The following is a 26297-nucleotide window of genomic DNA, read 5'->3' on the forward strand; positions in this document are numbered from 1 at the left end:
TAACACCAACATACTTCCATAATGGCAGCTCAATTATTCCCGTGTTTTAATACAAGCCTGTTCTAATTTTACTATTCAAGTTAGTGAGAACAAAGACAGAAAATATACAACATTCTCAACAACCACTTGTTTCTTTATTTCTTTCCTTAAACACCAGTGGTCTACTCAAGACAAAATGAACCAACACAGAAAATATACAACATTCCCAACAACTATTGGTTATTTTATTTCTTTCCTTAAACACCAGTGGTCTACTCAAGACAAAATGAACCAACACAGAAAATATACAACATTCCCAACAACTATTGGTTATTTTATTTCTTTACACTGATGGTCTAAAACTCTCTAACCTAGATGTGCTTATACTGACATTTTCATAAAGTTCAAACAGAATTTACAGCGGTCTTACACACTTCACTAATTGCTGCAGACCCTTACATGTCATTATACCAAACAGTAAAAGAAATGGAACACTGGGGTTTTTTTTATCATGTGTTTTACTTTTATGAGATTTCATTTTTTCAAAACTTGCATTTCTTTTGCTGTTCAGTGTATGTTTATTATTCTCAACTAATCAGCGCTCAGAACAAATAACTGGCATCGATCGTGTGTTGCCCCAAGTGTTTAACACTTCATATACTCTCAATAGTAATACACATGTCAAATTGAAGGTAAGTGAGACATAGCACCTTTTACATTCATTATTTACAGTAGTTTATGTATGTATGAAGCCTGCTCTCGATTAGTAAAAAATACAGGTACTTAAGTTGAAAAGATACACTGAGCAACTTAATTATATATGTGGATCGATGAAAGTTTTTATGTTTGTATGCCAACAACTCAAAAAAGTTATTGTCATCATATATTTTGTGTGTTCAAAACCAATATGCAGCTCTGGTGATTTGAAATCACCAAAATGTTTTTAAAACTTTAAATAAATAGTGCAAATATAATGGCATAACACCTCAGCAAACCAGCTCCAAATGTCGGCGTGACCTAGCCTCTCTCACAGCACCTGACATTTGGTTGTATCCTGCATCCTGGCTCACAACACATCCCTACAATCCATAATTACCTCACCTCAATTCATGGACACTGCTCAGGTTACCAAGGTAATCAGTCAAATGATACCATTCTTGCATTTTTCATGATTACAAGAGCACACAGTCAAAGCAATTTCCGCAATTTATCAAAAAACATTCTGGGGAAAGATTTAATCATCATGTAACAGGTCAGTTTATCAATGTTAATCAATGGCAACCTGTTAATCTGTGGGATGCCTTGTCATATGAAAAACATGCCTCTTCCCGTGTAACATAAAGAAAGTACTTTCGACACTTTGCCATGCTGACACTGGGTATCATATTTAATGAGAGAAATCAATTCCAACAACTCCTCCATCAAGAACTGGGTCTCCCCCAAACCACCTCACATAATGTGACAGGGAAAACCATGATAGGAATCAAACTCTGACCTTCAGCATGAAAGTAAATGCTTCAACACCAAGTCTACTCCACCAGTTTCCAGTAAGAAGGGAACCTGTTTTGATTCCAGGTGAGAATGTAGGTTTCCAGCAAAGTGTATGTGTATATTTATACATTTGTTGTAAGAGGTATATACACGGAACAGGTGTCAGACTTATGGCAGAAAGTGTGTCACTGACTTGAAAAGAATAACTAAATTCTTACAATGATGGATCTTAGGGAACATAAATTTCTTGGGTTTCCACAAATTTAACCAATATGGAAATTAAATCCAGATCTTCAGGTGTATCTGGTAAACAAGGTTACCAGATTTCCGTGAAAACAACATAAAAACACATATCCCTAATAATGCTAATTCATGAAATATGAACAGCAATCCCAGAAACCACATGAATATTTCATGACTATTGTGAACACAAAGAGTGCTATCCATGACAACAGCAATCTAAGGAATAAAGTGATTACACATCCATGCACCTGTGTAAAACATGAAACAGGGAGGACAGAGAGTAGGTACGCTTCGCGGAGTTAAAAGAAGCATGTCCTGACTAGTGTTCTTGTAAACAAACAACAATAGCCAATACCACCCCCAGCTCCAAATGACATATAGGGAAGGTTCCATTGTGTTGCTCTGACCTTGACTGATGGCATATAACGATCTGATCATGATAAGAACAAGAACAAATGGATTCACCACGTGTAATAAAGCTAACATAACCTGGTCAGACCTTCCCAGAAGTGAATGCTTTGATAGGACCAGGGATGAAACAAGCACCTGCTCCCACTGGTTCCCGTCTATACTCCATGCATCAGATAGCAATTACCTTCTATACCTAGATATCAGCAGTGTCTTGCACACACATGGCCTTGGGCACAATCAATAACTGTGACCAGACAATCAAGTGGATTTTCTCAACAAACAGCAAAGTTGGAGAAGACATATGTGGCTGTGCTTCTGGGATTAGGAGTCTTGCTCAAACTTTCTAGAACTGATAGTAAATGTGAAAGGATAGACCAATCAATAACGAATCTGGCTTTCTTACCATTTATCTCTGAAACAAACATTTTCTTTTTTAAAATTAGATCTATAAATTCTTAAAAGCCGATCCAGCATATATTTAAATTGTCTGATGCATGTTCTTCTGACATTACCATGAAAACACATCAATGCATCATATTACTATGGTAACTACAACACTAATACATATTTCAAGACTGTAATCTAAAAAACCTACTCTTTATGACCTAGCAAGTTAATCTATGTCCATATCACACATACATCATACAACAAGCCACAAAGTAACAACAATGAACAGTAAAAGAAACGAAACTGTTTTCTGGCAAGGTTTGAAATGGAAGGTATAAACATGAATGTTTACTTTCATGAAATGTCATTTTTTCAAAACTTGTATTTCTTTTGCTCAATATATATAGCCACGTGATGAATAAAACTCAAAAACTGTGATAGGCAAAGCCACTAGTAAGGGGTGAGTAAAAGTTAAAAAAAAACACTAGCAATTTTGCAGCTATTTGTGTTTATAGTGTCTACAAATCACAACATTCTGTATTCTCTGGTGACAGTTCAAAATGTTGATTTCAGCTGCACTATGAAAATATGTATGCCCCATTTTATAACCATAACTATGTGTAAATATATTATTCTTGTGGCATCTAAGGTACTTGGTCACATCCGAATCACAACACAATGTATAGATGACCTCAGGCTACAGTAAGGCAACATAGTTCCGATGCTCCCATAGTGTGGCCAATATCTAAACACTCACATATTCATACCTACTAGCTCAGGTGGAATAACATGTATCTCCGAGGCATACATGCCATGTGTCAATTGCTAGCTGTGATCACCTACATACTTCTCACAAGTCTGTTTGACTATGACTTTAATCACCCCCTGGGAAGGGATTGGTTACAAATAACAAACAGTTATAACACAGATGCCAAGATAAGCCCAAAACAAATATTATTTATAGGATAAGCTGGGATCGAAAACATATACTGATTGTTTTGGTCAACATGTTTTATCACAAAAATGCATGTGCTAATTCATATATGTCTTTTTATTTGATCAAAAAATAAGACCATGCAGTCTTTATCAGGGCACTTATAATAGTTGACTCTGTCCTGGTATTTATAAAAACTCATTTTCTGCCATTCTGTCAATGATACAACACTAACTACACCATTACAAATTATTAGCATGAAAAGGACATAAGTAAAATATCAAGTTCTACAGACCAAAAGGTGGAATGTGGATTGAGTTATGACAATATTTTTCATATTTAAACAATATTGCAAAATGGCCTGATAAGAGAAAAGAGATACATGCTTTATTTTTCATATGAAAGTATACTTTATCCAAGCATTAGTTATCAGAGCCGGATCCTTCCATATGTAAATGTGAATGATGAGGAAACAGGAAATGGAACATATCAATGGCTCAATCTGACAGAAGGCATCGAGACTTGACGATACATCACACTAGTAAAAGCACAAGAGTGTGAGCTGGGTTCAAACACTTTGAACAGTTATACAGTTATGAAGTATATTTGTGTCTTGTGAGACAAAAGCCTAAAGCATGCAGGTTTTAATATCACAAAAAGTGAATCCATCAAAAGGACATCAAAGCTGTTAATACCAGCTATATGGTTTCAAGGATGTGCTGGCAGATAACCGTCATTGAGCCTGATGATATGTTGCATAATATAACTCCACATGTCGGAACGAATCTTAATAACTAGATCTCCTAACAACTGCACAGAACAGTGACCTTTTATCTCACATCTCATCAACCTGTCACTTTAACATGGTTGTACCATATCATCCAGGTGTTATATAACGTCAGCTTATATCTGCTACCCCTGGACAGATCATGATCTAGCCATTACCACACACCATCAGGACATTTGGTCTTGAGCTGTGTGTTTCACTGGTGGGAGATATGCTTGTAACATCACAGTTGTCATCGTAATTACTGTCACAATATAGAGGACCAAGCCTAGTCTCACACAGGAATGAGATCAACAGGTTCAGCAGGTTGGATCAGATACGTTCATTTCCTCTATGAAATAAACTGGTTATTGTTGACTGACAGGTAAATACGTCTTCATATCAACCACTGCCCTTCAATCCCAAGATACCACTGGTTACACATGCATGAACAGTACCCACCTTAATTAGTGCATACATCAAGTAGCATGTTGCGTAACAACACTACACAATGAAATACCTTGTGCCTCACACTGCAGAAATATTTCAGAATTGTGAGACATCTTTACATGCAAGCACAGTGCTAAATATTCTGATCAATGTGCTATCCATCGTTAGTTGTAATGACAAAGACAGAATGCTTTAAAATGTTGCATACACAACCACAGGAACAGTTCGAACACTTATCTGGTTTTATCTGGTTCCAAAATGATCAAAAAATACTCCTAATGACTAAAAAAGACATTTAAACTTTAAAATGTTAACAGTTACAAAACTAATTTCTGGTTTGTTAATTATGTGGGGTGACTTTGCTTTAAGTGTATTACATTCTCCAAGATATTTCAACAATATACCTAAAAATCCTTAACAACCAGAACTGTTCCATTGTTACTATGCATATTCAGTTAGTTCATTCACCATGTGCATCTGCTCCTTTATCAGCACAATATAAACGCTCCTTTATCAGGCCACTCCTACATGCAGTCATATATATTAGCACACATTACAGTAAAAAATTTACAACTTATATGGGCCACTACTGTGCAATGATTCTCCTCATAAATTTTTCAAACCACATATTTATATTGATGCTGTTGTTTGTAAACTTATGCCTAGTCTCTGAATATGTATCATTTTGATGGTAACAAACAAATACATTTAAAGTGGAAAAAAGCATCAGTGAGATGGTGATTCAGACCCTGCTGGATATCTAGACTTGCTTCAATTAAGCCTTTAGCATTGCAAAGAGAGCAAGGTAGCATGGAAAATAATGTGTTCAGGGACAGTGAGACAGGCTACAGACTGCTGTTGCTGTTGCCTCTGTACATGATGTCAATGTCCACAATGATAAGCATAAAAATAATTGTATGGAAGGATGGTCATAATATAAGGTAAGGTATTTCAAATGTTTCATTCTAGATAACAGAAATCTACTGAAGTGAGCTGTATCCAGATGACACACTAGTTGTTTAAGACTGGGTATGTTCCCAGTTTAGCTCTGCTAACTGTCTATCAGATGCGCCTACATGACAAGTTAGCCTTTTCAATACGACATTTCCTTCCCGTCTGGTCACTTGGCCATACTTAATCAATCTCAGCTACAACACCTCCATTTCCGTTAAAAACTCATGTTTATTTTCACTTAATACTTCCACAACACTCTCACAACACTCTCACATCTTGCAGTCCATGATTTATAAACAAATGATTTAACTCAATTTTCAATTTTCGCCTCATTTAATGTTTGAACTTAAACGGACCTTGACATTTGCTTTGCTGCTCTTAATTTCAAATGTCAAATTTCATCACCTGGATCAACGCCCCCCAGTTCTAAACCTCCTAGTAGTCAATCATTTTATTAGGGTGATTAAATCTTAATGGAAACTAAATTTATAGTGAGAACTGCCCATTTACCATGTTTAGCAGGTTTATGAATTGTTTACGTGGGCACTTATCAAACGCATATGACTCACTGCACAAAGTCCAGGACTCTTAAGCATGTTGAGGTTTGTTGCTATGGTACTGGTTTGGTTTCATTTTGTTTCATGCTGCATTCAGCAATATTCCAGCTGTCTGTAAATAACAGAGTCTGAGCCAGACAAGCCAGTGAACAACAGCATGAAAATCATTGTATGCAACAGGAATATAATGACATGTCAACCAAGCCTGGAGTCTGATTAGCTGATACAGTTAGTTGTTCTGCTGGCTTGAAAAACATTCTACAAATTAACCTATTCTCAAACAGAACAGTCTGTGAAGTTTCAGAATTTTTATCTCTACAAGCAATGCTTGCACTAAACTAACACTTCTCTTCTGAAAATATATGGGGGAAAACAACAAGCATTAACTTGCAGATTGGACAGTAGACCACATGCGATTCAAATCTAGACTTGTCCATTTTTGGGTTCTATCACTACAATAAGGGCTGGCTGGAAGTGAAAATAATATGGTTCAGGGACTGTGAGATTGACACCACCTGGGCCAACTCTCTAGTTTCCATGCCCGACTGGTCACAGCTTGACAACCACGTCTCCTATTAGGAATACTACTCTGGAGTATAGATGTACATTGGAAAGTGATTGAGCAAGAGACAGCTAAATGACATGCCTTCCAACATACGACAAAGTAAGAAACACGTTCAGTAGGGTAACATACACCATTACATTACAAGATAGAGTTCTCTCTTATCAAGTATTGTTTTCAAATTTTGATTCCATTATTTTTATATATATGGTTAGACTAGCCAACGAATGGATTAGATTGATTTGTTTTGATAAAATACACATATTCCAATAATGTGAGACTGACTCCAATGGCATCAAAGACTGATTCCTCCTATCTCACAGACAGAGATTCCAAAGGTGCCCAGCACCGATTAGAAAAAAACAAAGACTAATTCCTGCAAGGTGACAGAAAGAGGGACTCCAAAGGCGTCCACCACTGATTCAAAAGCCGCCAAAGATCGATTCCTATGGTGCCAAAGGCTGATTCCAATTACACTAAAGAATGATTATTGGAATGCTCAAGACAGATTCCAAAGGCAATAAAGGCTGATTCCAGTGATGCCAAAAAAATGACTCCAATGACCAGCAAAATGTGGTACATCTTCTGATTATCATATTAATCACCAGCAACTTTTGATGACAGAAGCAGCAAAAGCACATGTCAGTATTATTAGACTAAAAAGACACACAGAATTAAGGATGAAATTAACATAAAATATACTGCTTTACATGAGAACTCAACACTCATGAACCACCATAAATGTACTTGCTGTTCAGATAATATGTATTTACTACAGCATGATGAAAACAAAACAACATCATTATTTCACATCTGATGAGTTTCTATCATGTGAAAAACATTTTGCCATCAAATGAAATATTGGATATGTCTAATGATGAGATAATAAACTATAGTCTATATTTCAGCTGGAGCCCTGTACAGATTGGTGTCAGATTACCGGACTTTATGAATACCTAATGGTTTAATTCAATTCCAATGCCAAAACGAGGTAATTAGACCCTCAAAAACAACATAATTTTGTCCCTTTAATCAAGACAAAGGATTGTGGTATATCCTATTACCATGTAGTGAAACACTAGAGCTCCATGCTCCCTGGTTGTCAGGAGAACAATGGACCTCCTGTATTAATCCAGGTATCATTCAGGTATCATTCAGGTAACCACATAACATGGCCACACACCTTGAACTTGTGGAGGTGTTATAGTTGGTGTGTGGTATAGAATCCCTTGAAAGAAAAGGGAAAAGTCCTAAATTTGCCTAGGAAAAAAGTTTTATTTTGAAAAAGGAATTTTTGAAAAAAGAATTTAAAAATCTGTCCATTATAATCACAAGAGTGAACGGGGTTCATAACAAAATTATACCTTTATAAAATTTGATCTGAGAAAATGATAAGTTCAATCCTAGACCATGATTTAACCTTTAATAAGGAAATCTACTGACAACCTTTAGTCATTAACCTTAAAATATTATGTTTCTCAAAAGTTTGGTAAAATGTGTAACCATGGTAATGAACACAACATGCATGTCAGTCATCAAATAAAAGACCCTTCCCTACACAGGACCAGGCTGCTGCTTAGCTGTGGAATACAACACCATGACATTAGCTATTAATAAACCATATTAAAGATTTACAAGTGCCACACAACATATTGATACAACAGGAAACATGGAGGCGGTCTCCTAGGTTCTCATCAGCCTTGATCTTCAAGCAAGACTATGAAGGGACAGTGTCCAGTGTGAACAGACATGAAAGCTGTTCATGAACGGCATACGTTTGAAGATTTACGATGACCTCTCTGAACCTACTTAGGAAGACAGGGGCCCTACCTAAACAGCAGGTACTCTTTTAAGAGACGTACCAAGAAGTGAGTCCATCTTAATCTCTAGAACATTACCACCTGGGCCCAGTCACAAACTTAGTATTGACCCTTTCACTGGTGAGTCATTAAATACAGTACATCAAGGTCAACAGAAGAACTAGCTTCCAAGAGAAGTTAATACATTGTAATGTGTCTAAGGGGTATTATTCCATTCTAAAAATTGATAATATTTTGCATTTTCTGTCGATTTTCATCTTTTCTTATTGTTTTATCTGAAAAATACATATTTTTTAGAGTGACAGATGGAAAATAACATTAATTAAAAGTTATTCAGGTATACATACATCTCGCTTGGCCTTACATGAATACACAATACATACAAATCATTAACCTAGCAGTTGCTCCTCTCCATGTTGTATACAAGTTTCCGGGGTGATCTCAATATTCAATGTGGCTGTCATACATCATAAGTATTTCTATAGAGAGAGAGGCTACCACATAATCGGTTTTGCCTGCAGCAAAACATACACAATTTTTCAGCCTGTATGGAAACCAAGTTAATAATACCAAGTGGTGGCTTCAGGGGAACATGTGACTAAAACAGCATCCTGCTGAATGCAGGCAACATTAGGGAAAGGCTGAACCTCTGATGAGGACATAAACACTTTACACAATATCGCAGACATAAAACATTTTCTTATTCCTTATGTTTGCTATCTTGTATATGTATGATTAAAACTACATGGAAACATTAATTGGAATGGAGTAAGATTTATTGAAAGGACATAAACCTTAATCCTTTTACATAGCATGAACAGGCTGAGCAATATTTATCAATAATACATTTTAAATATACAAATAATAACCATACTTACCTGTATAACTCAATATAACATCCAATAATATATAAAATTACTTACTGCCATATATTTAAACAAAAAAACAACATATCAATATCAATGTATATCAATATACCAATAACAACCCAAAAAGTCTTAATAACAACCACCACTATGTAAATATATCTCCTTCCATGTATAACACTCACCACTACATATAACACCTATGAATATACATGTAACAACCATACATATCCATGACGTCCTTCACATGACACCCACCAATATACAAGTAATACCTACTAATTTACACAAAATACCCATCTACGTACCATCCATCAACATACATATACATCCAAAATAAATACATATTCTTCAAGACTTATAATTTATTCATTTGCAGTGTCCAGGATTCTTTTACAAAATTCAGAAAGTCACCCCATAAGCGGTTAATATCAATAAGTGTAATTGGTAAAACCGAACAACTGCTCTACAATCGGTAACCGAGATTCATGTCACGCTTCATTGAGGCAATATGGGTGTAAATCCTGGCACTGACAGTACTTCAGTACCGGAGGATTATGGGATTACATTGGGCCTTAACCATTTTATGGAAAACACATTGCTAGAAGCCTTTAATCAGTGACTAGCTTAGCGTAAGAGGGGTTAAGGTTAGACAAGTGTCCTTTCAGTAAGGTAAATGTGAAAAGTGAAAGAATATGCTGCTCTCAGATTAGCAAATTGTTGTAATCTTCTCAACACAATTGAAGTCTTCTTTAACTTTTTACGTCCACAAATACCTCACCACGACCAACCCATTAAGCAGATCAGACATTCAACAGTATCTCATCATACATTCACACACTGACAGCTGATCCCATCCTCATCATAGTGTGGATTAAAAAGTACATTTTGAAGTTTTGAGAAGATTACAATTTACGGTGTATAAAGCATTCTTTTCCTACCAATTAAAGGAGACTTGCTTTATCGCTATCGCTTAACGATAGATATTACTCCATTAATTCAGTGACAGCACAACAATAGCTTGAACATGGCGGCATAGTTATAACATTGAGCTAATGACGTCTTCTTTTCTCGCATCAATAGTTATACTTTAGTCAAGGTGGTAGGGAAGCATAATCTCAGAACTGAATCAATGAGTTTGGTTTAAAAGCACTCTTAGTAATCTTCCTGCAATATCACACTGAGTGAGTGAGTTTTGTTTTATGCCACTTTTGGCATTATACGGGGGTACACAGCAAATGGGCTTCACACAATGTACCCATGTGAGGAATCAAACCCAAATCTTAGCATGACGAGTGAATGCCTTAACCACAAGGCCACCCCACTGGCCCCTTAAAGACAGACAGCATTTCAGCAAAATCACAACAACTTGAACATAATTACATTAAGTAAATGACTTCTTTTTCCACATCATGAGTTATTCCTGTAGACAAGGTAGTAGGGACATCTCTCCTGAATCACTATGTCCATGTTTTAAAAACATTAGTTTCATTCTGCTTTTTCACACTCAACAACATGGTTTCCCTATGCATCCCAGCACCGACTAGTAATAAAGCTGTGCAAGGCTCCTGCTTGCCCTACAAGTTATTCAAGTCCAATGTGTAGTGTTGACCGAAGCAAAATGCCACACAAGACTTTTTGTAGCTGTGTTTGCCAAGTCTTGAACAATCCTGGAGAATAACCAACCACTCTGTAAATTTAGAATTGTGACATTCCAGCGTTAAGTAATTAAAAACTTTCAGGAAATTCTCAGCTTCCATGCTGTTGGGGAAGTAGACCAGCTTCACAAAAATATGTTCAACTTTCACATTAATACTGTATGCCACTTCGAAGCACATCCTCACTCGAGTTATACATGCTGATCTACAGATAGCACAGAAAAGGATCTATTTTTAGTTTGTCTCAGAAAAAACAAATGACCTTACAGACATTTATGAGATAATATTTAATATTTCAGGATGATGGGGCTGATTTTTTTTACCTTAACTAGATACAAAAAAAACCCAGAATCTCACATGCCAGGTGTATGTTTATTGAAATTGATTATCAGATTATCTCCATTGAAAGAAGACCTGTATAATGGAAAGAGAATACACCCAGGAAATAGCAGAAAATACCTCTACACCTGGTGCCTGTCACATTCAAAATAGTCAAAATCAATTTTATTGAAGAAATGGCCAGTGATTCAGTGATTTGGAATGAAGTGTACAGTGTGAGTGAGTGAGTTTAGTTTTACGCCGCACTCAGCAATATTCCAGCTATATGGCGGCGGTCTGTAAATAATCGAGTCTGGACCAGACAATCCAGTGATCAACAACATGAGCATCGATCTGCGCAATTGGGAACCGATGACATGCGTCAACCAAGTCAGCGAGCCTGACCACCCGATCCCGTTAGTCGCCTCTTACGACAAGCTGAGTCGCCTTTTATGGCAAGCATGGGTTGCTGAAGGCCTATTCTACCCCGGGACCTTCACGGGTCTGAAGTGTACAGTAATGAGTATGGTTTACCCAACAAACCCAATATGGGGAACACTGGGCTTCACATGGATCAGGGTTCCCCATGACGCAGAAATCTGCGTATGACGTACTGTAAAGTGAAAATATGCATACAAGAACAAACACTGTGTTGCTTCTGATGCAATAAAAAATATTAAAATCACTAATCAAAACCACACAATTCAATGCTAGAGGTAATAAATATAACTAAATTGATTTCCAATTTCAAACTGACTAGAAAATACACACAAATGATTCTTTAGAATTCAGGAGGCATACATACCTGAAAAAAAGACATTATTAATTGCAAATGGAATATCTTCGTAAATTGTCTGACCCCCAAATTTAGATGCTGACTCCCCCGCAATATTTGGAAAATGAACCTGACTCCCAAGTATAATGTCTATGGGAAGTCATGATGAATCCAAACCACAGAATCAAACCATGACCCAGGATATGACTCCACCACTTCAGAAGAAAACGTAATGTGTTCTGTCGAATCAAATTGGCCAGCCAGCAAATTTAGTCATACCACAAATACCCAGACTCACTTGTGTTGGCTCTATGACTATAAGTTGGTGCAACAGTGATCATGATGACTGCCAGGCTGTGTATTTCTACGGTGTAAGTAAAGACACTATCTTGCAACAACATACAATAGTAATGCAATTATTGATTTTGTAATATATTAGGAGCAAATACATTGGATGGAGATAATACCAATCATACATGTAATAAAACATAGATACACATAATATTTCCTACATACCAAAGTTTGGCATAGTCATTCATTGGCATTCTGAAGCATTGGGTACAGGGGAGATACAGAGGTGAGAAAAATCACATGTCCGTTCATTAATTTATGGAGTAAACCGCATTTGTGCATGAAATTCAGTGAAGATTATAGATCAAAAGATGCAAATGATAATAAAACTGCATTTTTTCCTCAAATATTTAAATACATGCACACACACTGAAATACAACAGAACAGTTAGAGAGACTCAAAAATATATATACACCTGGCTGTAAATATTGATAGTCTGGACCAGACAATCCAGTGATTAATTCTGAGAGCAACAATACATGTCAATGTTTAGATGACAGTCAACCAAGTCACTGACAACCTGATCCATTCGAAGAAAAAATGTTAGCAGTTATCAAGGTTCTGTACCGGGCTGGGAACTAAATAGTTCGAGGGTAGTTTTATCTGATGCAAAGAAACTTTTCCAACCTAAACAGCCAATCAAGATCAACATGACCATGTCCATACACAAAGTCTACAATGTAACATTTATTGAGCCTAATGACAAATCAGTGCCACCACAGAACTAGTGTGAGCTACAACATGTAGCTGCCATTGACCTCAAAACTGTAACCTTAAACTATGAATGAATTTTACAATATTCTACAGATACCACAGGAAACAGTGAAGCACCCCTGAGAAAGAGTTCCATGACTCATTTCCTGTCATGCTCAGCTGAACACATTACTGTCGTGGTTACTGACAATATCATGACATACTTTTTAAGAAAAAGGCCCCTCCGTGATTTTAAATTCCAAATCATGAACTGCATATATGACCTGAGGTATTTATGCACACATTAAATGATGTCACCATATTTAAGCAAAAAATCAAGAGGTGATAAACCCAATGATATTTGCTCTTGACTCTCAGGTTTAAGGTCTGCACTCACCAATTTTCTACCTATATCATGCTAGGCTGTAGTGTCAAATATAGACCAGACAATTCGGTGACTGACACTACGTGCCTTTATCTACAAAACTGGGATACAATAACAATAACATGCACCAGTAAATCAATAAGTCTGACCACCAATCATGGAAAAACTGTTAAGGTTCTTTATGTGTAGTTCCAACATATGACATAGTTGGCCCATTCTTTGGTTTCACAAACGAACACCTTAACCAGCCCCACAAACCATAAAGATATTCACCAGTGAGTAGCCGTAAGGGTACTTACTTAATTATAACAGACAAGTGTACTTGTACATAGTTTTGATCTGACCCACTTCACCTTTCATATATTTAGCATTGTGATAAGGGATAGTGTAGTTCAACAGGTGTTGTTTGCGTGAGTGGTGTTATTAACTCCATTATGACACCCTCCAGACAAACCATCAGTACCATTTTATCGTATCAAATTTTGGTTCAGTTTTCTAATTATTCTTTATGACAAGCTCCTCCAGATTAAAATAAGACAAAATTGCTTCAAGTTGTTCAAAAAGGGATAAGTAATTGTTACGGTTTACATGAACGCCACACTGCATAAACATATACCGGCTCTTGACGACGAGTGAGTTAAAACAATTTAAAGGAAACACAATTTTACATCTTCGACCCTTATCCCTACTGAACAGCCGATGTGGTAACGTTCTTGGTCAATTCACACATGTCGAAATGTCAATTTTGACGTCTGACACGTTCACGAAGCATGGCCGAGTCCATACACGGTCATCGCGCGTAAGCTAATACCATAAACGACTAACTTAAACGTGAATTTCAACTAATAACCCGAACAAACATGCAATCAAAAGATTTCTGTGACCGACCAATTCCAACTTCAGAACTTGCATTTCTACGGGAAAGGAATCGCGAGGCCCGTGAATCTGATAAATTGCGAGACACTTTCAGTGCATCACCACACCCAATGTGAGCCATCTTTCGTCACACACACCTTCAGCGACTAAATATCTCAAATCACACTCACCTCTTTGGCACAGTCTAATTCCGCTTTTACTCCTTCATAAATAGATTCGAGTTCGTCAAACTGCTGTTGAATCTGTTGTTTCTCCTCGAGAACAGCCAGGCCATACTCCGCGGCCTGCAATTTCTCCCGAGTCGTTTCAGCGAGATCGGCCTGTAGCCGCTCAACTTCTCGTCTTAGGTCTTCCAAACTCATGTCTGGGCTAACAGGAGTCGTCATTTTGGCTGCCCAGGTGTGGAAGACCTTTGAAACGCGAAAACTTGATTAAAATTTGGAGATTCATAGACCCTAGAGTATCCTTCCACCGTCCGCCATGTCGTCTCTTAATTATGCAGCTATGCTTTGGTCACGTGACCTGCCAGGTCGGATCGTCTGCTACAAACTCTCACCAGTCCGATTAATTAACGTTATTATGGGGATTGGCCACTGTTGCAAGACCAGTATTTCAAGCGCTTGTTTACTATATAAAATTAGGGGCTTGGTAATATAAAGTTGCTTGGTTCAACCACAAACCCGCATGACTTGATCATCAAAGGGAAATAACTCCCATATCATACCGGTTCTTCATGATGTATACAATTACCAGATATTCTGTAACGTTCTACAATATGGAACAATGTTTATGAATCGAACGTCACGTGGCTAACATTGTAAACATTGTAACATTGGCTTTGATGCAAATACGTCGATTTCAAAATATGTCCAATAAATATCATAACGTATTTCCTTTTCATGTACAATGTCTAAATAATTTTCAGTTCTGTGAATGGTAAACCCGATTGCAACCAATGTGGATGAGCGTAAATATATGTCGACAATGGCAAATAGGACCAGCATAAGACTCTTACATCTAAATATGCATGCCTAAACGGATAACCATTGTTACATATTCCGTGAACCACATATTACCTTGACATTAACCAGGGAGTATATAAAATTTATATGTACTATGATTCATCTTGTTCAGTATTTATAGAAACATGTTGCTATGGTAGTAGCCTAGACTAACGTTTAGTCTGTGAACATATATATTTTCGATAGAAACAAACTTTTCTTTTGAAATTGAAAAAGAGACCCAGTGAGAAGGGAGATTCAGGGGAAATCGATGTCTCATACATTAATTATATACCATTAAAAAAGTGACCGAAATTCCATTTTGCGAGCATACCACTAGCCAGTGCCAATGCATATGAGAAAAAGATGATGAAACATTTGAAACATTTCCAGAGGAATGGAATAAATTATCACATTTTCCCTTACTTTCTCTTCATCATCTGTTTCCTCCTGGACTTAATCATTGACATTTTATCAATCTGGTAAATCCAATATCCACTACTTTTTTTCGGTATAATAACTGCACTTAAATGGCGCACATCTTACACATAGTTTCATAGTGACATAGTGTGTTCAGGGCCCGTTCCCCAAAACGACTGTAGCGCTACGATGATGGTAACTCCCATACTTAAACATAGACTTACGACAGTCGTAGCGCTATGACTGCTTTGAGGAACGAGGCCACTGCGTGAACGCTTAGCTAGGTTTAGTGGTGGAGATCGTATGGACGCCATGTATCAACAAGACTGTGGATTAGTTTATACATTATTAGTTGCATAAAGATGGAAGACATCTGGACATTATTGTCCGCAATTTCCTACACTAAACTGTCTTGTTTTTCTTTAACGTGTCCCCACAGCCTTCGTGTTCGGCGTGATCAAGTACGCTTTTAGAACTATACCAGCATTGTCTGGGAGGGAACACCAGAAATGGGCTTCACAAATTGTAGCCATGTTGGGAATTGACTTGACTATGGAACGATGTAACCACTCGGCCACCCCACCGCCACCTGATTTTTTTATTTTTATTTTATTTTTATTTATTTATTTATTTATTTTTTATTCTCCATTAGGTCAAAGCTGTAAGAGTAAAAGCTTTGCGTCCTCGGACTTTGGACTTTACCTCTGGGATCGGGAGTGAGTGAGTTTAGTTTTACGCCACATTCCGCAATATTCAAGCTACATGGCGGCGGTCTGTAAATAATCGGGCCCCTGGACCTGACAATCCAATGATCAACCGCATGGATGTTTAAGATGTCCACATCCGGTCAAGTCGCGATTATGTACAGACCATCGCAGTATAGCTGGAATGTTACTCAGTGAGACGTTAAACAACAAACAACCAAATAATACATGTAGTGGTCTGCATGCCTCAAAAGTGGAGTAAATATTGTTGTACGCCGCAACATGGCAGCTATTCACGGCCAACCTCCAAGACATCTATAGCTATGTGAAGTCAGACATAAACATGCGTATAGCATCTTTTCCCAACATATCACCGAATACATTACGCGATGATTATTAACATTACGCATGCGTGCCCTGGTCATTGCTTTGTTCAGTATTCTGTAGCCTAAAGGTGGTGGCCAGCCATGGCTCTCTAGTGGGGCATAAGGCGGCGAGTTACTTACACCATTACGTAACAACTCTTTGGGTTAAATTAACCGTCTTAATTAGCCCCGAGCTTATTGCTATAATGCTCTTTACATAGAAGAAAAGTCACCAATGTAATTATTTAATTGGAGGGGCTGGTGATTGTAGATACGATAAATCACTGGGGAGATTTATGTTTGATTTGGTGTTCACATTTAGGTAAGATGAGGATAATAACATTTCGATTCGGTACACTTCGGATTGAGAATGTGTAAACACATAAACCCTCCGTGGAATACCATCAGGGGTAAGAAACGTGCTTATTTTAGGGAACTAGACGTTTCTGAGTATATTACTCCTTCTTCATGTAAATACCGTTCAAAGGTCTTTGAACACAGATGTTTATAATTGTTGACAACTTCCTGTGTGAATCGGAAGTTGATTCATCAACAGAAACGCAAAGAAATAACCAGTGAAAAACTGTTTCGGATGGTTTTTTTTGTTTTCAATTGACAATAGTACCCTGAATGCATGCTTTCATTTGTAAACGCAGATACAGTAAGAGCATATATGTGAATTTAAAAATATAAAACTACAAACTATACTCATCCAAAGATATGCAAAACATCCTTTTTTTCATATCATTATACTTTATCTGTCACTAACTGTAGCGATCCCTTCATCACATCAGCTCCGATGAAGGGGGCTGAAATGATCCAGAAACGCTGTGCATAAAAGAATTAAAAGATTTATCCATAAAAGAACTTGGTCCTATATAACAACTTCTAACTGTCGCTAAAAGATATTACTAACTGTAGTGTTCTTTAACACCTGTTGGGTAGTCTACATAGAGCGAATATGTCTGCGAAACACTAATTATCTGACATATGTCAGAATGGAAAGAATGAGTTGTGAATTAACATCAGCTGTTTCCGCATGAACGTTCAACGTAAAAGTGAACGAGTGAAAGTGTGAATGAATAACCGGTGGATGAATGAACGTACGTGGAAGGGGACTAAATACGATATTCAAACATAATTTCATGACAACAAGATTATGAGATGTGATTTGTATATTTATGGTTTAGTTTGCATTCAGCTGTGTGTAAGTGTCTTCTCGCTTGGTTACACCCCACCCTTTATCTAGACTGCCGATCCCAGAATGTGACGTCACGAGCACTGAAGCGTATACGTAGATTTTCAGATGGATGACCTTCACCATTAAGTGTGGGCAGTGATAGGCGCGGACGGAGTGCACACGGGTTGATTGTATTATAATTGTATGGGGGAGACTGGGAAAAATTATCTGTCTGTGTGTCAACAGTTGCTCATATCACCATGCTTCAGTTCTGACGTCACAATCGTTCTTCACGTGCTTATGGCGCCCTGTACGTGACATTGCTTTGAACAACGTTGACAAGAGCATAACGTCAGAGAAAAAACGCTCGCGACTTTTGACACACCCACACACACACACGTACTGGCGTGAAACAATGGGGGGCACTTGATTGAGTGAATTCAGCTCACATAGTGCAGAAATATAGTTATCTATGAAACATTGTCCTTAGCTCCATTTGCAGATATATTTGGAGCCCAGAGCGATGCCTAATTTCAGAGCCTAGGCAATACAGACTGGGCAAACTATTCTAGATTTGAGTTTTATTCATGTAATATATCCTGTAGGCAGAGTATTAGGTGACTGGATAATATTGTTGTTTGGCTTTCATTTGTTTCGGAACGATTAGTAGCCGAGAGGGGGAGACAGCTCATTTTGCTGAGGATAAGGTTCCTTTGGGCACGAGCCGGGATCGTGGGTTCGAATCTCGCATCCCAATGGGGTTTTCAGCACCATACCTGTATTCGTGGGTTTTCCAACATTGGTAAATGTCTGATACCGGCATTACATCGTGCTTTCCTACTACATTACGCTTACAGGATGTGAAGTAACTCACTCACCAACTCACTCAATCAAATGCAGTCGTGTGAATGCCCCCATCTCAGTCTGAAAAAAGCCTGTCTTCAAGACGTCCTCAAGATACACTTGATTATACCGGTTCAAAACAGACACCATTTTACTGCACATTTTCACATGATACAGACAGATCAACAAACACGTTTAAAAATCAGAAAATGAATACAATTCACATTAAATCGCCCCAAAACTCCATGGGTATAATGAATTACATTTAAGACACTTCACAGGTTTTAACACAACTGATTGTCACATGTGAAGGCATTGTCCCGAATGATGTCTTTCAGTGATATAGTGACGACTCAGCTGTACATTAAATTTCACACTATATGAATACGAATCGACGACAAACAGGAAAACGTATAATTATGTTTCATATTTTTGTATAAAGTAACAGCGGGATGTCATGGGAAACGTGAAAATTTCATGACGATACCTCCGAAACGCGCATAACCAAGGTTATCAGACCACAAATGACGTCTAGGTCTAGGCAACTACAACGTCAAAAGAAACCGAATTGTTTATGAACCCGATTTGCAGAGTTAACATTTGTCAAAACGTGTCACATCCCCCCTGCGGTGAAGGGCAGGAAGGGTAAGTTGAAGATATTTTACGACCGATTCAATCAATTCGAAGACTTAGCTGTTGTGAATAAACAGTGGATCAGCCCCATGGATGTACAACTTCTGCTTTACAACATATACAACGCTTGGGTGGAGATGCTATCATCGTTATCAAGCGACTTCCAGAGTTACACCGAAACTCTCTTTGATGTTTCTGAAGAAGACATAGCAGTTTTACGCCACTGTGAAGCTCGTGAAGATCTAGGCTAGCACTGATCTTCAGCAACCCTTGCCCATCGTGACAGGCGACTAACGGGATCGGGTGATCGGTCTCGCTGACTTGGTTGACACATGTCATCAGTTCCCAGTTGCGCAGATCCATGCAAATGCTGTTGATCACTGGATTGTCTAGTCCAGACTCGATTAGCTGCAGAACGTCACCATGTAGCTGGAATGTTGCTGAGTGTGTCGTAAAACTAAACTAAATTCTCTCACTCACTCACTCATTCACTCACTCACTCACTCGGATGCGTAGATCGATACTCACGCTGTTGATCACTGGTTTGTCTGGTACAGACTCGATCATTTACAAACCGCTGCCATATTTAGATGGTATAGTACTGAGTGCGGCGTAAAACTAAACTCACTCATTGTGATATTTTAACGTGCACTTGATATTTAGCCAGCTGGCTTACAACAGAGTACCGTCATCTGTTCTGTTTGTACGAGTATTGCTGTTACATGATGGTTTGTTTTCTTGCATTATTCAACCAATTCTGTCAACAACTTTTATCTGTATTGAATGTACCAGTACTGCGGTTGTATTGAATTTTGCTGAATTTTGTGTATTATTCAACCAATTCTACCGTAATGAATCAGTATATGCATATATTTCGAAGCTGTATCGGAGCTTCAGTGTACCTCCTCTGCTCCAGTACAGACACTGAGTCAACCAGTCCTTGTTTTATTCACTATCTGGCGAGCGTTAGGCAGAGTGACACCGATGTTTAATGAGGGTATCACTGTCCACTTTGCAAAGCTTGATAAGCCACACCCGCTAAAATGAAAAGAACGTGCGTCCAGGATAATATGCAGCGTTATACTAGTATTCGAATTTTTTTTCAGATTTCCTCACCCGTCAGATTTGATCTTCAGTAACCCCTGCTTGTCTTAAGAAGCGATTAACGGGATCGGGTGGTCAGACTCGCTGACTTGCTTGACACGCCATCGCATTCCAGTTGCGTAGGTAGATGTTCATGCTCTTGATCACTGAATTGTCTGGTCCATATTCGAATATTTACAGACTGACTGACTTACTGACTGACTGATTGACTCACTCACTCACAGCTGGACATGTCAGTACGTAAAGCTCACTGGCCAACTGGATGACCAAGAACAGTAGTTCCCCGGAGCACAACACTGGTTTGTCTTCACCAGATTTGACCCACTACAAGCCAAAGTGAACTAATAACATTCTGATAACCACAATACATGGTATGCCTGAGAAATTGGTAACGAGCAAAATCAATTGAGGACTTGTTCTGTTCGCAATCTTCTTAAACACGTTGTTCCACGTTTACCCGACAATACATCAACGATGTAAACAATAAACGCAAAAGAAACGCTACCCTCATCTCCGGATAAATTTATCAAAATCTATTCAAGTGAGGATGAAACTTTCCGCTGCATTTTATAGCCAAACAATAAGAAATCACATGATCACTGAAAAGCTGTTTTGTTGTGCTTTCTTGTTAACTAATGCATTCTAAAAACAAATATGTTTCTTCAGCAATTACTAAAGATAGGAGGGTAATGTGTCATTTAGCGTTTAGTGTATATATCAACTGGAGATCTTTTCATAAATTAAAACAAAACAAAACAATGTTTGTCACCAACTCACACTTATAAAAAAACAAACAAATACAAAACCTAGTGCGATTTATGCACTTCGCGCTATAATGAGATTAAAGTTTGAACTGTCACATTGTTATTAATAACGCGTCTTTCATTAATTGTTGAGAAATTTTAAGAGCCGCATGATCGTTGGTTTATATTGAAAATATCCCACAGTAACACGCAGTTTTATGAAGACCACAAACACGGATGAAGCGCCGGAGCAGCCATGATCACTCATCACTCACACATCACGTACGTTTCGTTTGTCATCACTCTTGTCATAACGTGGGGTTCTGTATGACCTGAGTATTGTCCCTGGCTAGCCAATCAACTATTTGAATAAACAATGCGCAGTTAATACAAGCACGTCTGGAAAGCTAGGATATATTTTTGTCTTCTTCACAAGGAAGGGAGGCAATTTCTTTGGGTATGTATAAATAATCATTGACATTTTGTTTTGTAATTCCAGAATGCGCTTTACCCAATATCATTATTGGCTCCTTGTTATTGTATCGTGTAATTCAACGTATAACCCCTGTTGGCTCTGAAAATGGCTTGTATTTCACGATGGAGATAATTTATGTGTTTTTGGAATCATGATAAGAAGGTAAATGAAGTCAATAGTTCTTGTTCTGAATCGGTACTTATTGCCCGGGAGTTTAGGTTAAAGCGAATTCGTGTTGTATTAAGTTAAATATAGTTCACTCCACAGAGAGTTGAACCCAAATTTTAACGCAAAACAACTGACAGAGAGAAAGTTACACATCTTAAAACTGAGAATGAGTGAGAATATGGTAAGAATATATATATAAGATCTTAGAGTACATTACTCGGTCGACTGAAGAGTTATCGCCCTTATGATAAGGGAGGCAACTCTAAACGTCATTAGCTGACGGAATTTCAAAGTTGTTTGGTTACACTTGACAAATACATCAGCGTCAGCCAGTGAAATGGAATTAATAAACAGGTTTGTTACAACGAAGCGTGATATCTATTTAATTCTGATAAGTGTTGGTATTTGGAGTCATTACTGATGCAGTTTGTTAAAAAACAAAAACAAAACGAAATGAAGATGGCGTTTGCCGTTTTTTTTCTGAGGCCTGTGAGGAATAAATCACTTGAAAATTATTCGGGGACATTTTCTTTAAATCTTGTCTTGAAACAAGTCTCACCAAACGTCCGTTAAGTTATTCATCCTAACAATGTACCAGTATTGAAGAGAACAAGCCATATATGTTAATCTTTGAAACAGTGAACGCACCAAATTATTCGATACTTTGATTTTCAGATGACATTTTGCCTGTTTGTCGCAGTGCCATGAGGACCCTTCTTCTGTTGATATCCATCTTGACGTCAGCGGCAATAGTGTCGGCAATGGAATGGCCAATTGAAGGGACCTGTTCTCCTTGCCAGTGTTCTGTGCAAAAGAGCAAATACTCTTATGGATTGGTGAAGTTAGTGAATTGTTCTGGCCTTGGATTGACACGACTACCTGCACGCCTGCCAAGAGATTTAGACTGCCTTGATCTATCAAACAACAATATTGACATTGCAACAGTTGACCCTGTTTGTGATTTTGAATTTTTGCAATACCTGTCCCTTGCTCAGAATACCTTCACTTCCATTGATTGGTATCTATTTTCAAATTGTTCACTCCTGAGAAAACTTGATCTGACTGGAAGCAGCATTTTTCATTTAAAGAATGGATCCTTCACTGGACTCGACAACCTTCAAACAATATATGGATTGGAGGCCATGTCAGTTGAGGTAGGGGTTTTCATGAATCTGCAAAAATTGAAAACTCTGGAATTGACTTTTTTAGGAGAAACCATTCCAGAAATGATTTTTACAGGTCTCATTGTGGAGACACTACATTTGACTCTATACAAAGTTGAAAAAATCCCCCAACAGCTTCTTGAATTTGGAGAAAAGACTCTTCAGGTCATCAGCATCTATGGTCCAGAAGTTTCATTTGTTTATGAGAACTTTCTCCGAGGATTGACTGTTCTCAGAAAGGTGCACCTGAATATGCCAAAGCTGGTTAGTTTGCCTGAGAGAATCTTCAATAATTTTGGTGTTGTCACTGAAGATAGTGACCCAAGGAATCTGCAGGAGATAGTTCTTATGTCAATGAATAGTGTCCCTGGAACTATTTTTAATGACTTGGAAAGTCTACATAGACTTGAAATACATGATGTGAATGAAATTACATCTTCTGATATCTTTGATGACCTTGTAAATTTAGAAGTTCTTGATTTGACCAGAAGCAATATCAACCAGATTCCAAATGGATGGTTTTCAAACCTGTACAGCCTTAAAACTCTGAATTTGAGTCAGAGCAATCTTCGTGAAATAGACGAGGGTTCTATGGATGGACTCATTAACTTGAAAACTTTGGACCTGTCAATGAACGCTCTACGTAGTATTCCTCTAAAAGCTTTTGATCCATTGAGGAAATCAGTTCAGAATCTTCACCTGAGTGGGAACATCCTGAAAGAGATTGATGACCAGCTGTTTAGAAATATGCTTGCATTGCAATACTTGGATCTGAGTGACAACAAAATTTCTTCAGTATCAAGTGATGCATTTTTCGACTTGAAACTCTTAAACAGTCTACAGTTGCAGGAAAACAAGCTTGCATATCTACCAGTCAACCTGTTTAACCACCAACCCAACCTACAAGTTCTTCACCTTGGAGCAAACTCATTCCAACGTTTTCCGGTATCTGTCTTGAAATCTGCAGGATTTCTGCTTCGACTGTACCTTGATGACAACAAGATTCCATCAGCACCTCCGAGCCTATCAACTGACTTGCCCTACTTGGAGTATCTCTCTGTGATGAACAATCCTGTACAGTGTCGATGTAGACTGTTGAGTTTAAGATTATACATGCCAAACTTGTACATTGATGGGATATGTGTGGCTCCAAGAGCTTATGCCAGGAGCCATGTGATGTCATTTGTAGTTCCTGAAAATTGTAAAGGCCCAAGACCGATACCAGAAGTAAAGCCTAAAATTCCTGAAATAACATTTACATCTATGCCTGGTCCAGCTCCACCACCTGCAGAGAAAGACTACAAGGAGAACAATTACTACTATGGAAACAATTATTATTATTATTCTGATTACTATTACCAGCATGACTCGAATCAGTATTATGTGGATCTTCAAAGTGATGATAAAGCATCATCAAGTTCAATAGGTGATACAGGAATAGGAACGCGGTCATGGAAAGATCAGGAAGTATCAGCAACTACCACAAATGCAACTGACAGGATGACAGATGCTGTGACATCATCTCTTGATTCAATGATGTCCCAGGTATACTCAAGTGGTACATCTGAGCCACCTCATCTGCATGGATCTACCGATGTGATGATAAGTTTACCCATCTCACCGACTCCAACACTGACTCGAGTGTTTGAAAATAATGAAACAGAGTCATTAGTTGTAACAACATCCATCCTGAAAGCAGCAACTGGTATGTCCTGCACATCCCAAACATGTTCATCAGATCCACTGTATGGACATTCATATATATCAGATTCAGAGACTCTGGATATAGAAAGACGATCCTGCTCAGATGATTCCTGTGAAACCATGACAACTGATGTTTTCTCTGATGGTCCTCCTCCAGCAGATTCTGCAGCTGAATGTGATGGAAGATCGGGATCCTCCTCCTCTTCACATAGGACCAACAACACTGAGGATGTTGGCAAAGATATGGACAGGACAGCGGTCATTACATCCAGGTTGTTTTCCTCATCATTGCGAGGTCAGAGCACTAAAGCAACTGGTTTGCCAACATCAAGCCATATTAAGATTTCTCCGACTAGCACCGTGGACATGGTTGATGACAACACAGCAGTTTTAGAGAGGCCACATGGGGGAACTGTTACAGGTCTGGGCACTGGATTGAGTGTAACCATGAAGGCAGTGGTTGGTGTACTGGGCGTGGGAGCTTTCATATGTATTTGTGTTACAATGTGGTGGCTAAGGAACCAGGTGAAAACTCGAAGGATGTATGAGGTTACTCCGTCCAGTACAGTTGTGTGAGGCATCATCAGAGGCAGGTTTATGCAGGTGCACAGCTGAGTAAGGGTTTGGCATAATCTGTGTAAGATATCATTTGTGTAGGTATGTCAAAGTTTCAGTAGGAATCACCAATTGATATTAAGTCCCGAATAGTGATTAATAAATTTAGTGTATGGTAACATGCTGTCTGCCTGTTATGGTATTAGGTTAGGCTCTGTGAGTTAAGTGCTGTCAGTGTGAGGTACCCTGTCAGGTACTGTTAGTCTGAAGTACTGTTCGAGTTAGATACTGTTAGTCTGAGGTATTGTTAGGTACTTTTAGTCTCAGGTAATTGTTGGGTAAGGTACTGTTTTTCTTAGGTACTGTTAGCCTGAGGTGCTGCTAAGGTTTGTTACTTTCAGTCTGAGGTACTGTAGGAACTGTTAGTCTGAGGTACTCTTAGGGTTAGGTACTGTCAGTCTGAGGTAATGTTAGGGTTAGACACTGTTAGCCTGAGGTACTGAGGTACTGTTAGGGTTAGTTACTGTTAGTCTGAGGTACTGTTAGGGTTAAGTACAGTTAGTCTGAGATACTGGTAAAGTTAGGAACTGTTAGTCCGAGGTACTGTTAACGTTAGGAACTCTTTGAGTTGGGTACCATTAGTGTTAAGTACGGTTAGTCTGAGGTACTGAAAGGGTTAGGTACTATTAGTCTAAGGTACTGTTAGGGTTAGGTACTGTTAGTGTTATGTACTGTTGGGGTTAGGTACTGTTAGTCTGAGGT

At 38.2% G+C, this 26297-nt stretch overlaps 2 protein-coding genes across 4 annotated transcripts in view; one reads left to right on the plus strand and one right to left on the minus strand.

Annotated features, from left to right (window-relative positions):
- The window catches only part of LOC137296907 (protein bicaudal D-like), a 47984-nt gene extending 32962 nt beyond the window's left edge, over positions 1 to 15022 (minus strand). For all 3 annotated transcript variants that reach the window (XM_067828801.1, XM_067828799.1, XM_067828800.1), the window contains exon 1: positions 14648 to 15022. In XM_067828801.1, coding sequence (XP_067684902.1) covers positions 14648 to 14863 — 216 coding nt within the window. In that variant the 5' untranslated portion in view covers positions 14864 to 15022. The remainder of the gene's footprint in view (positions 1 to 14647) is intronic.
- Positions 15023 to 22817: 7795 nt separating this feature from the next.
- LOC137296225 (insulin-like growth factor-binding protein complex acid labile subunit) lies at positions 22818 to 25556 on the plus strand. The gene has a single exon (XM_067827964.1). The coding sequence runs from the start codon at positions 22818 to 22820 to the stop codon at positions 25554 to 25556; it is 2739 nt and encodes a 912-aa protein (XP_067684065.1).
- Positions 25557 to 26297: the final 741 nt, after the last annotated feature.

The sequence above is a fragment of the Haliotis asinina genome, chromosome 9 (assembly GCF_037392515.1).
Source record: "Haliotis asinina isolate JCU_RB_2024 chromosome 9, JCU_Hal_asi_v2, whole genome shotgun sequence".
In the NCBI taxonomy this organism is placed as follows: Eukaryota; Metazoa; Mollusca; class Gastropoda; order Lepetellida; family Haliotidae; genus Haliotis; species Haliotis asinina.

What these genes read in the sequence shown, in the direction of transcription:
- LOC137296225 (XM_067827964.1), top strand. Translation starts at nt 22,818, where the DNA reads ATGAGGACCCTTCTTCTGTTGATATCCATCTTGACGTCAGCGGCAATA.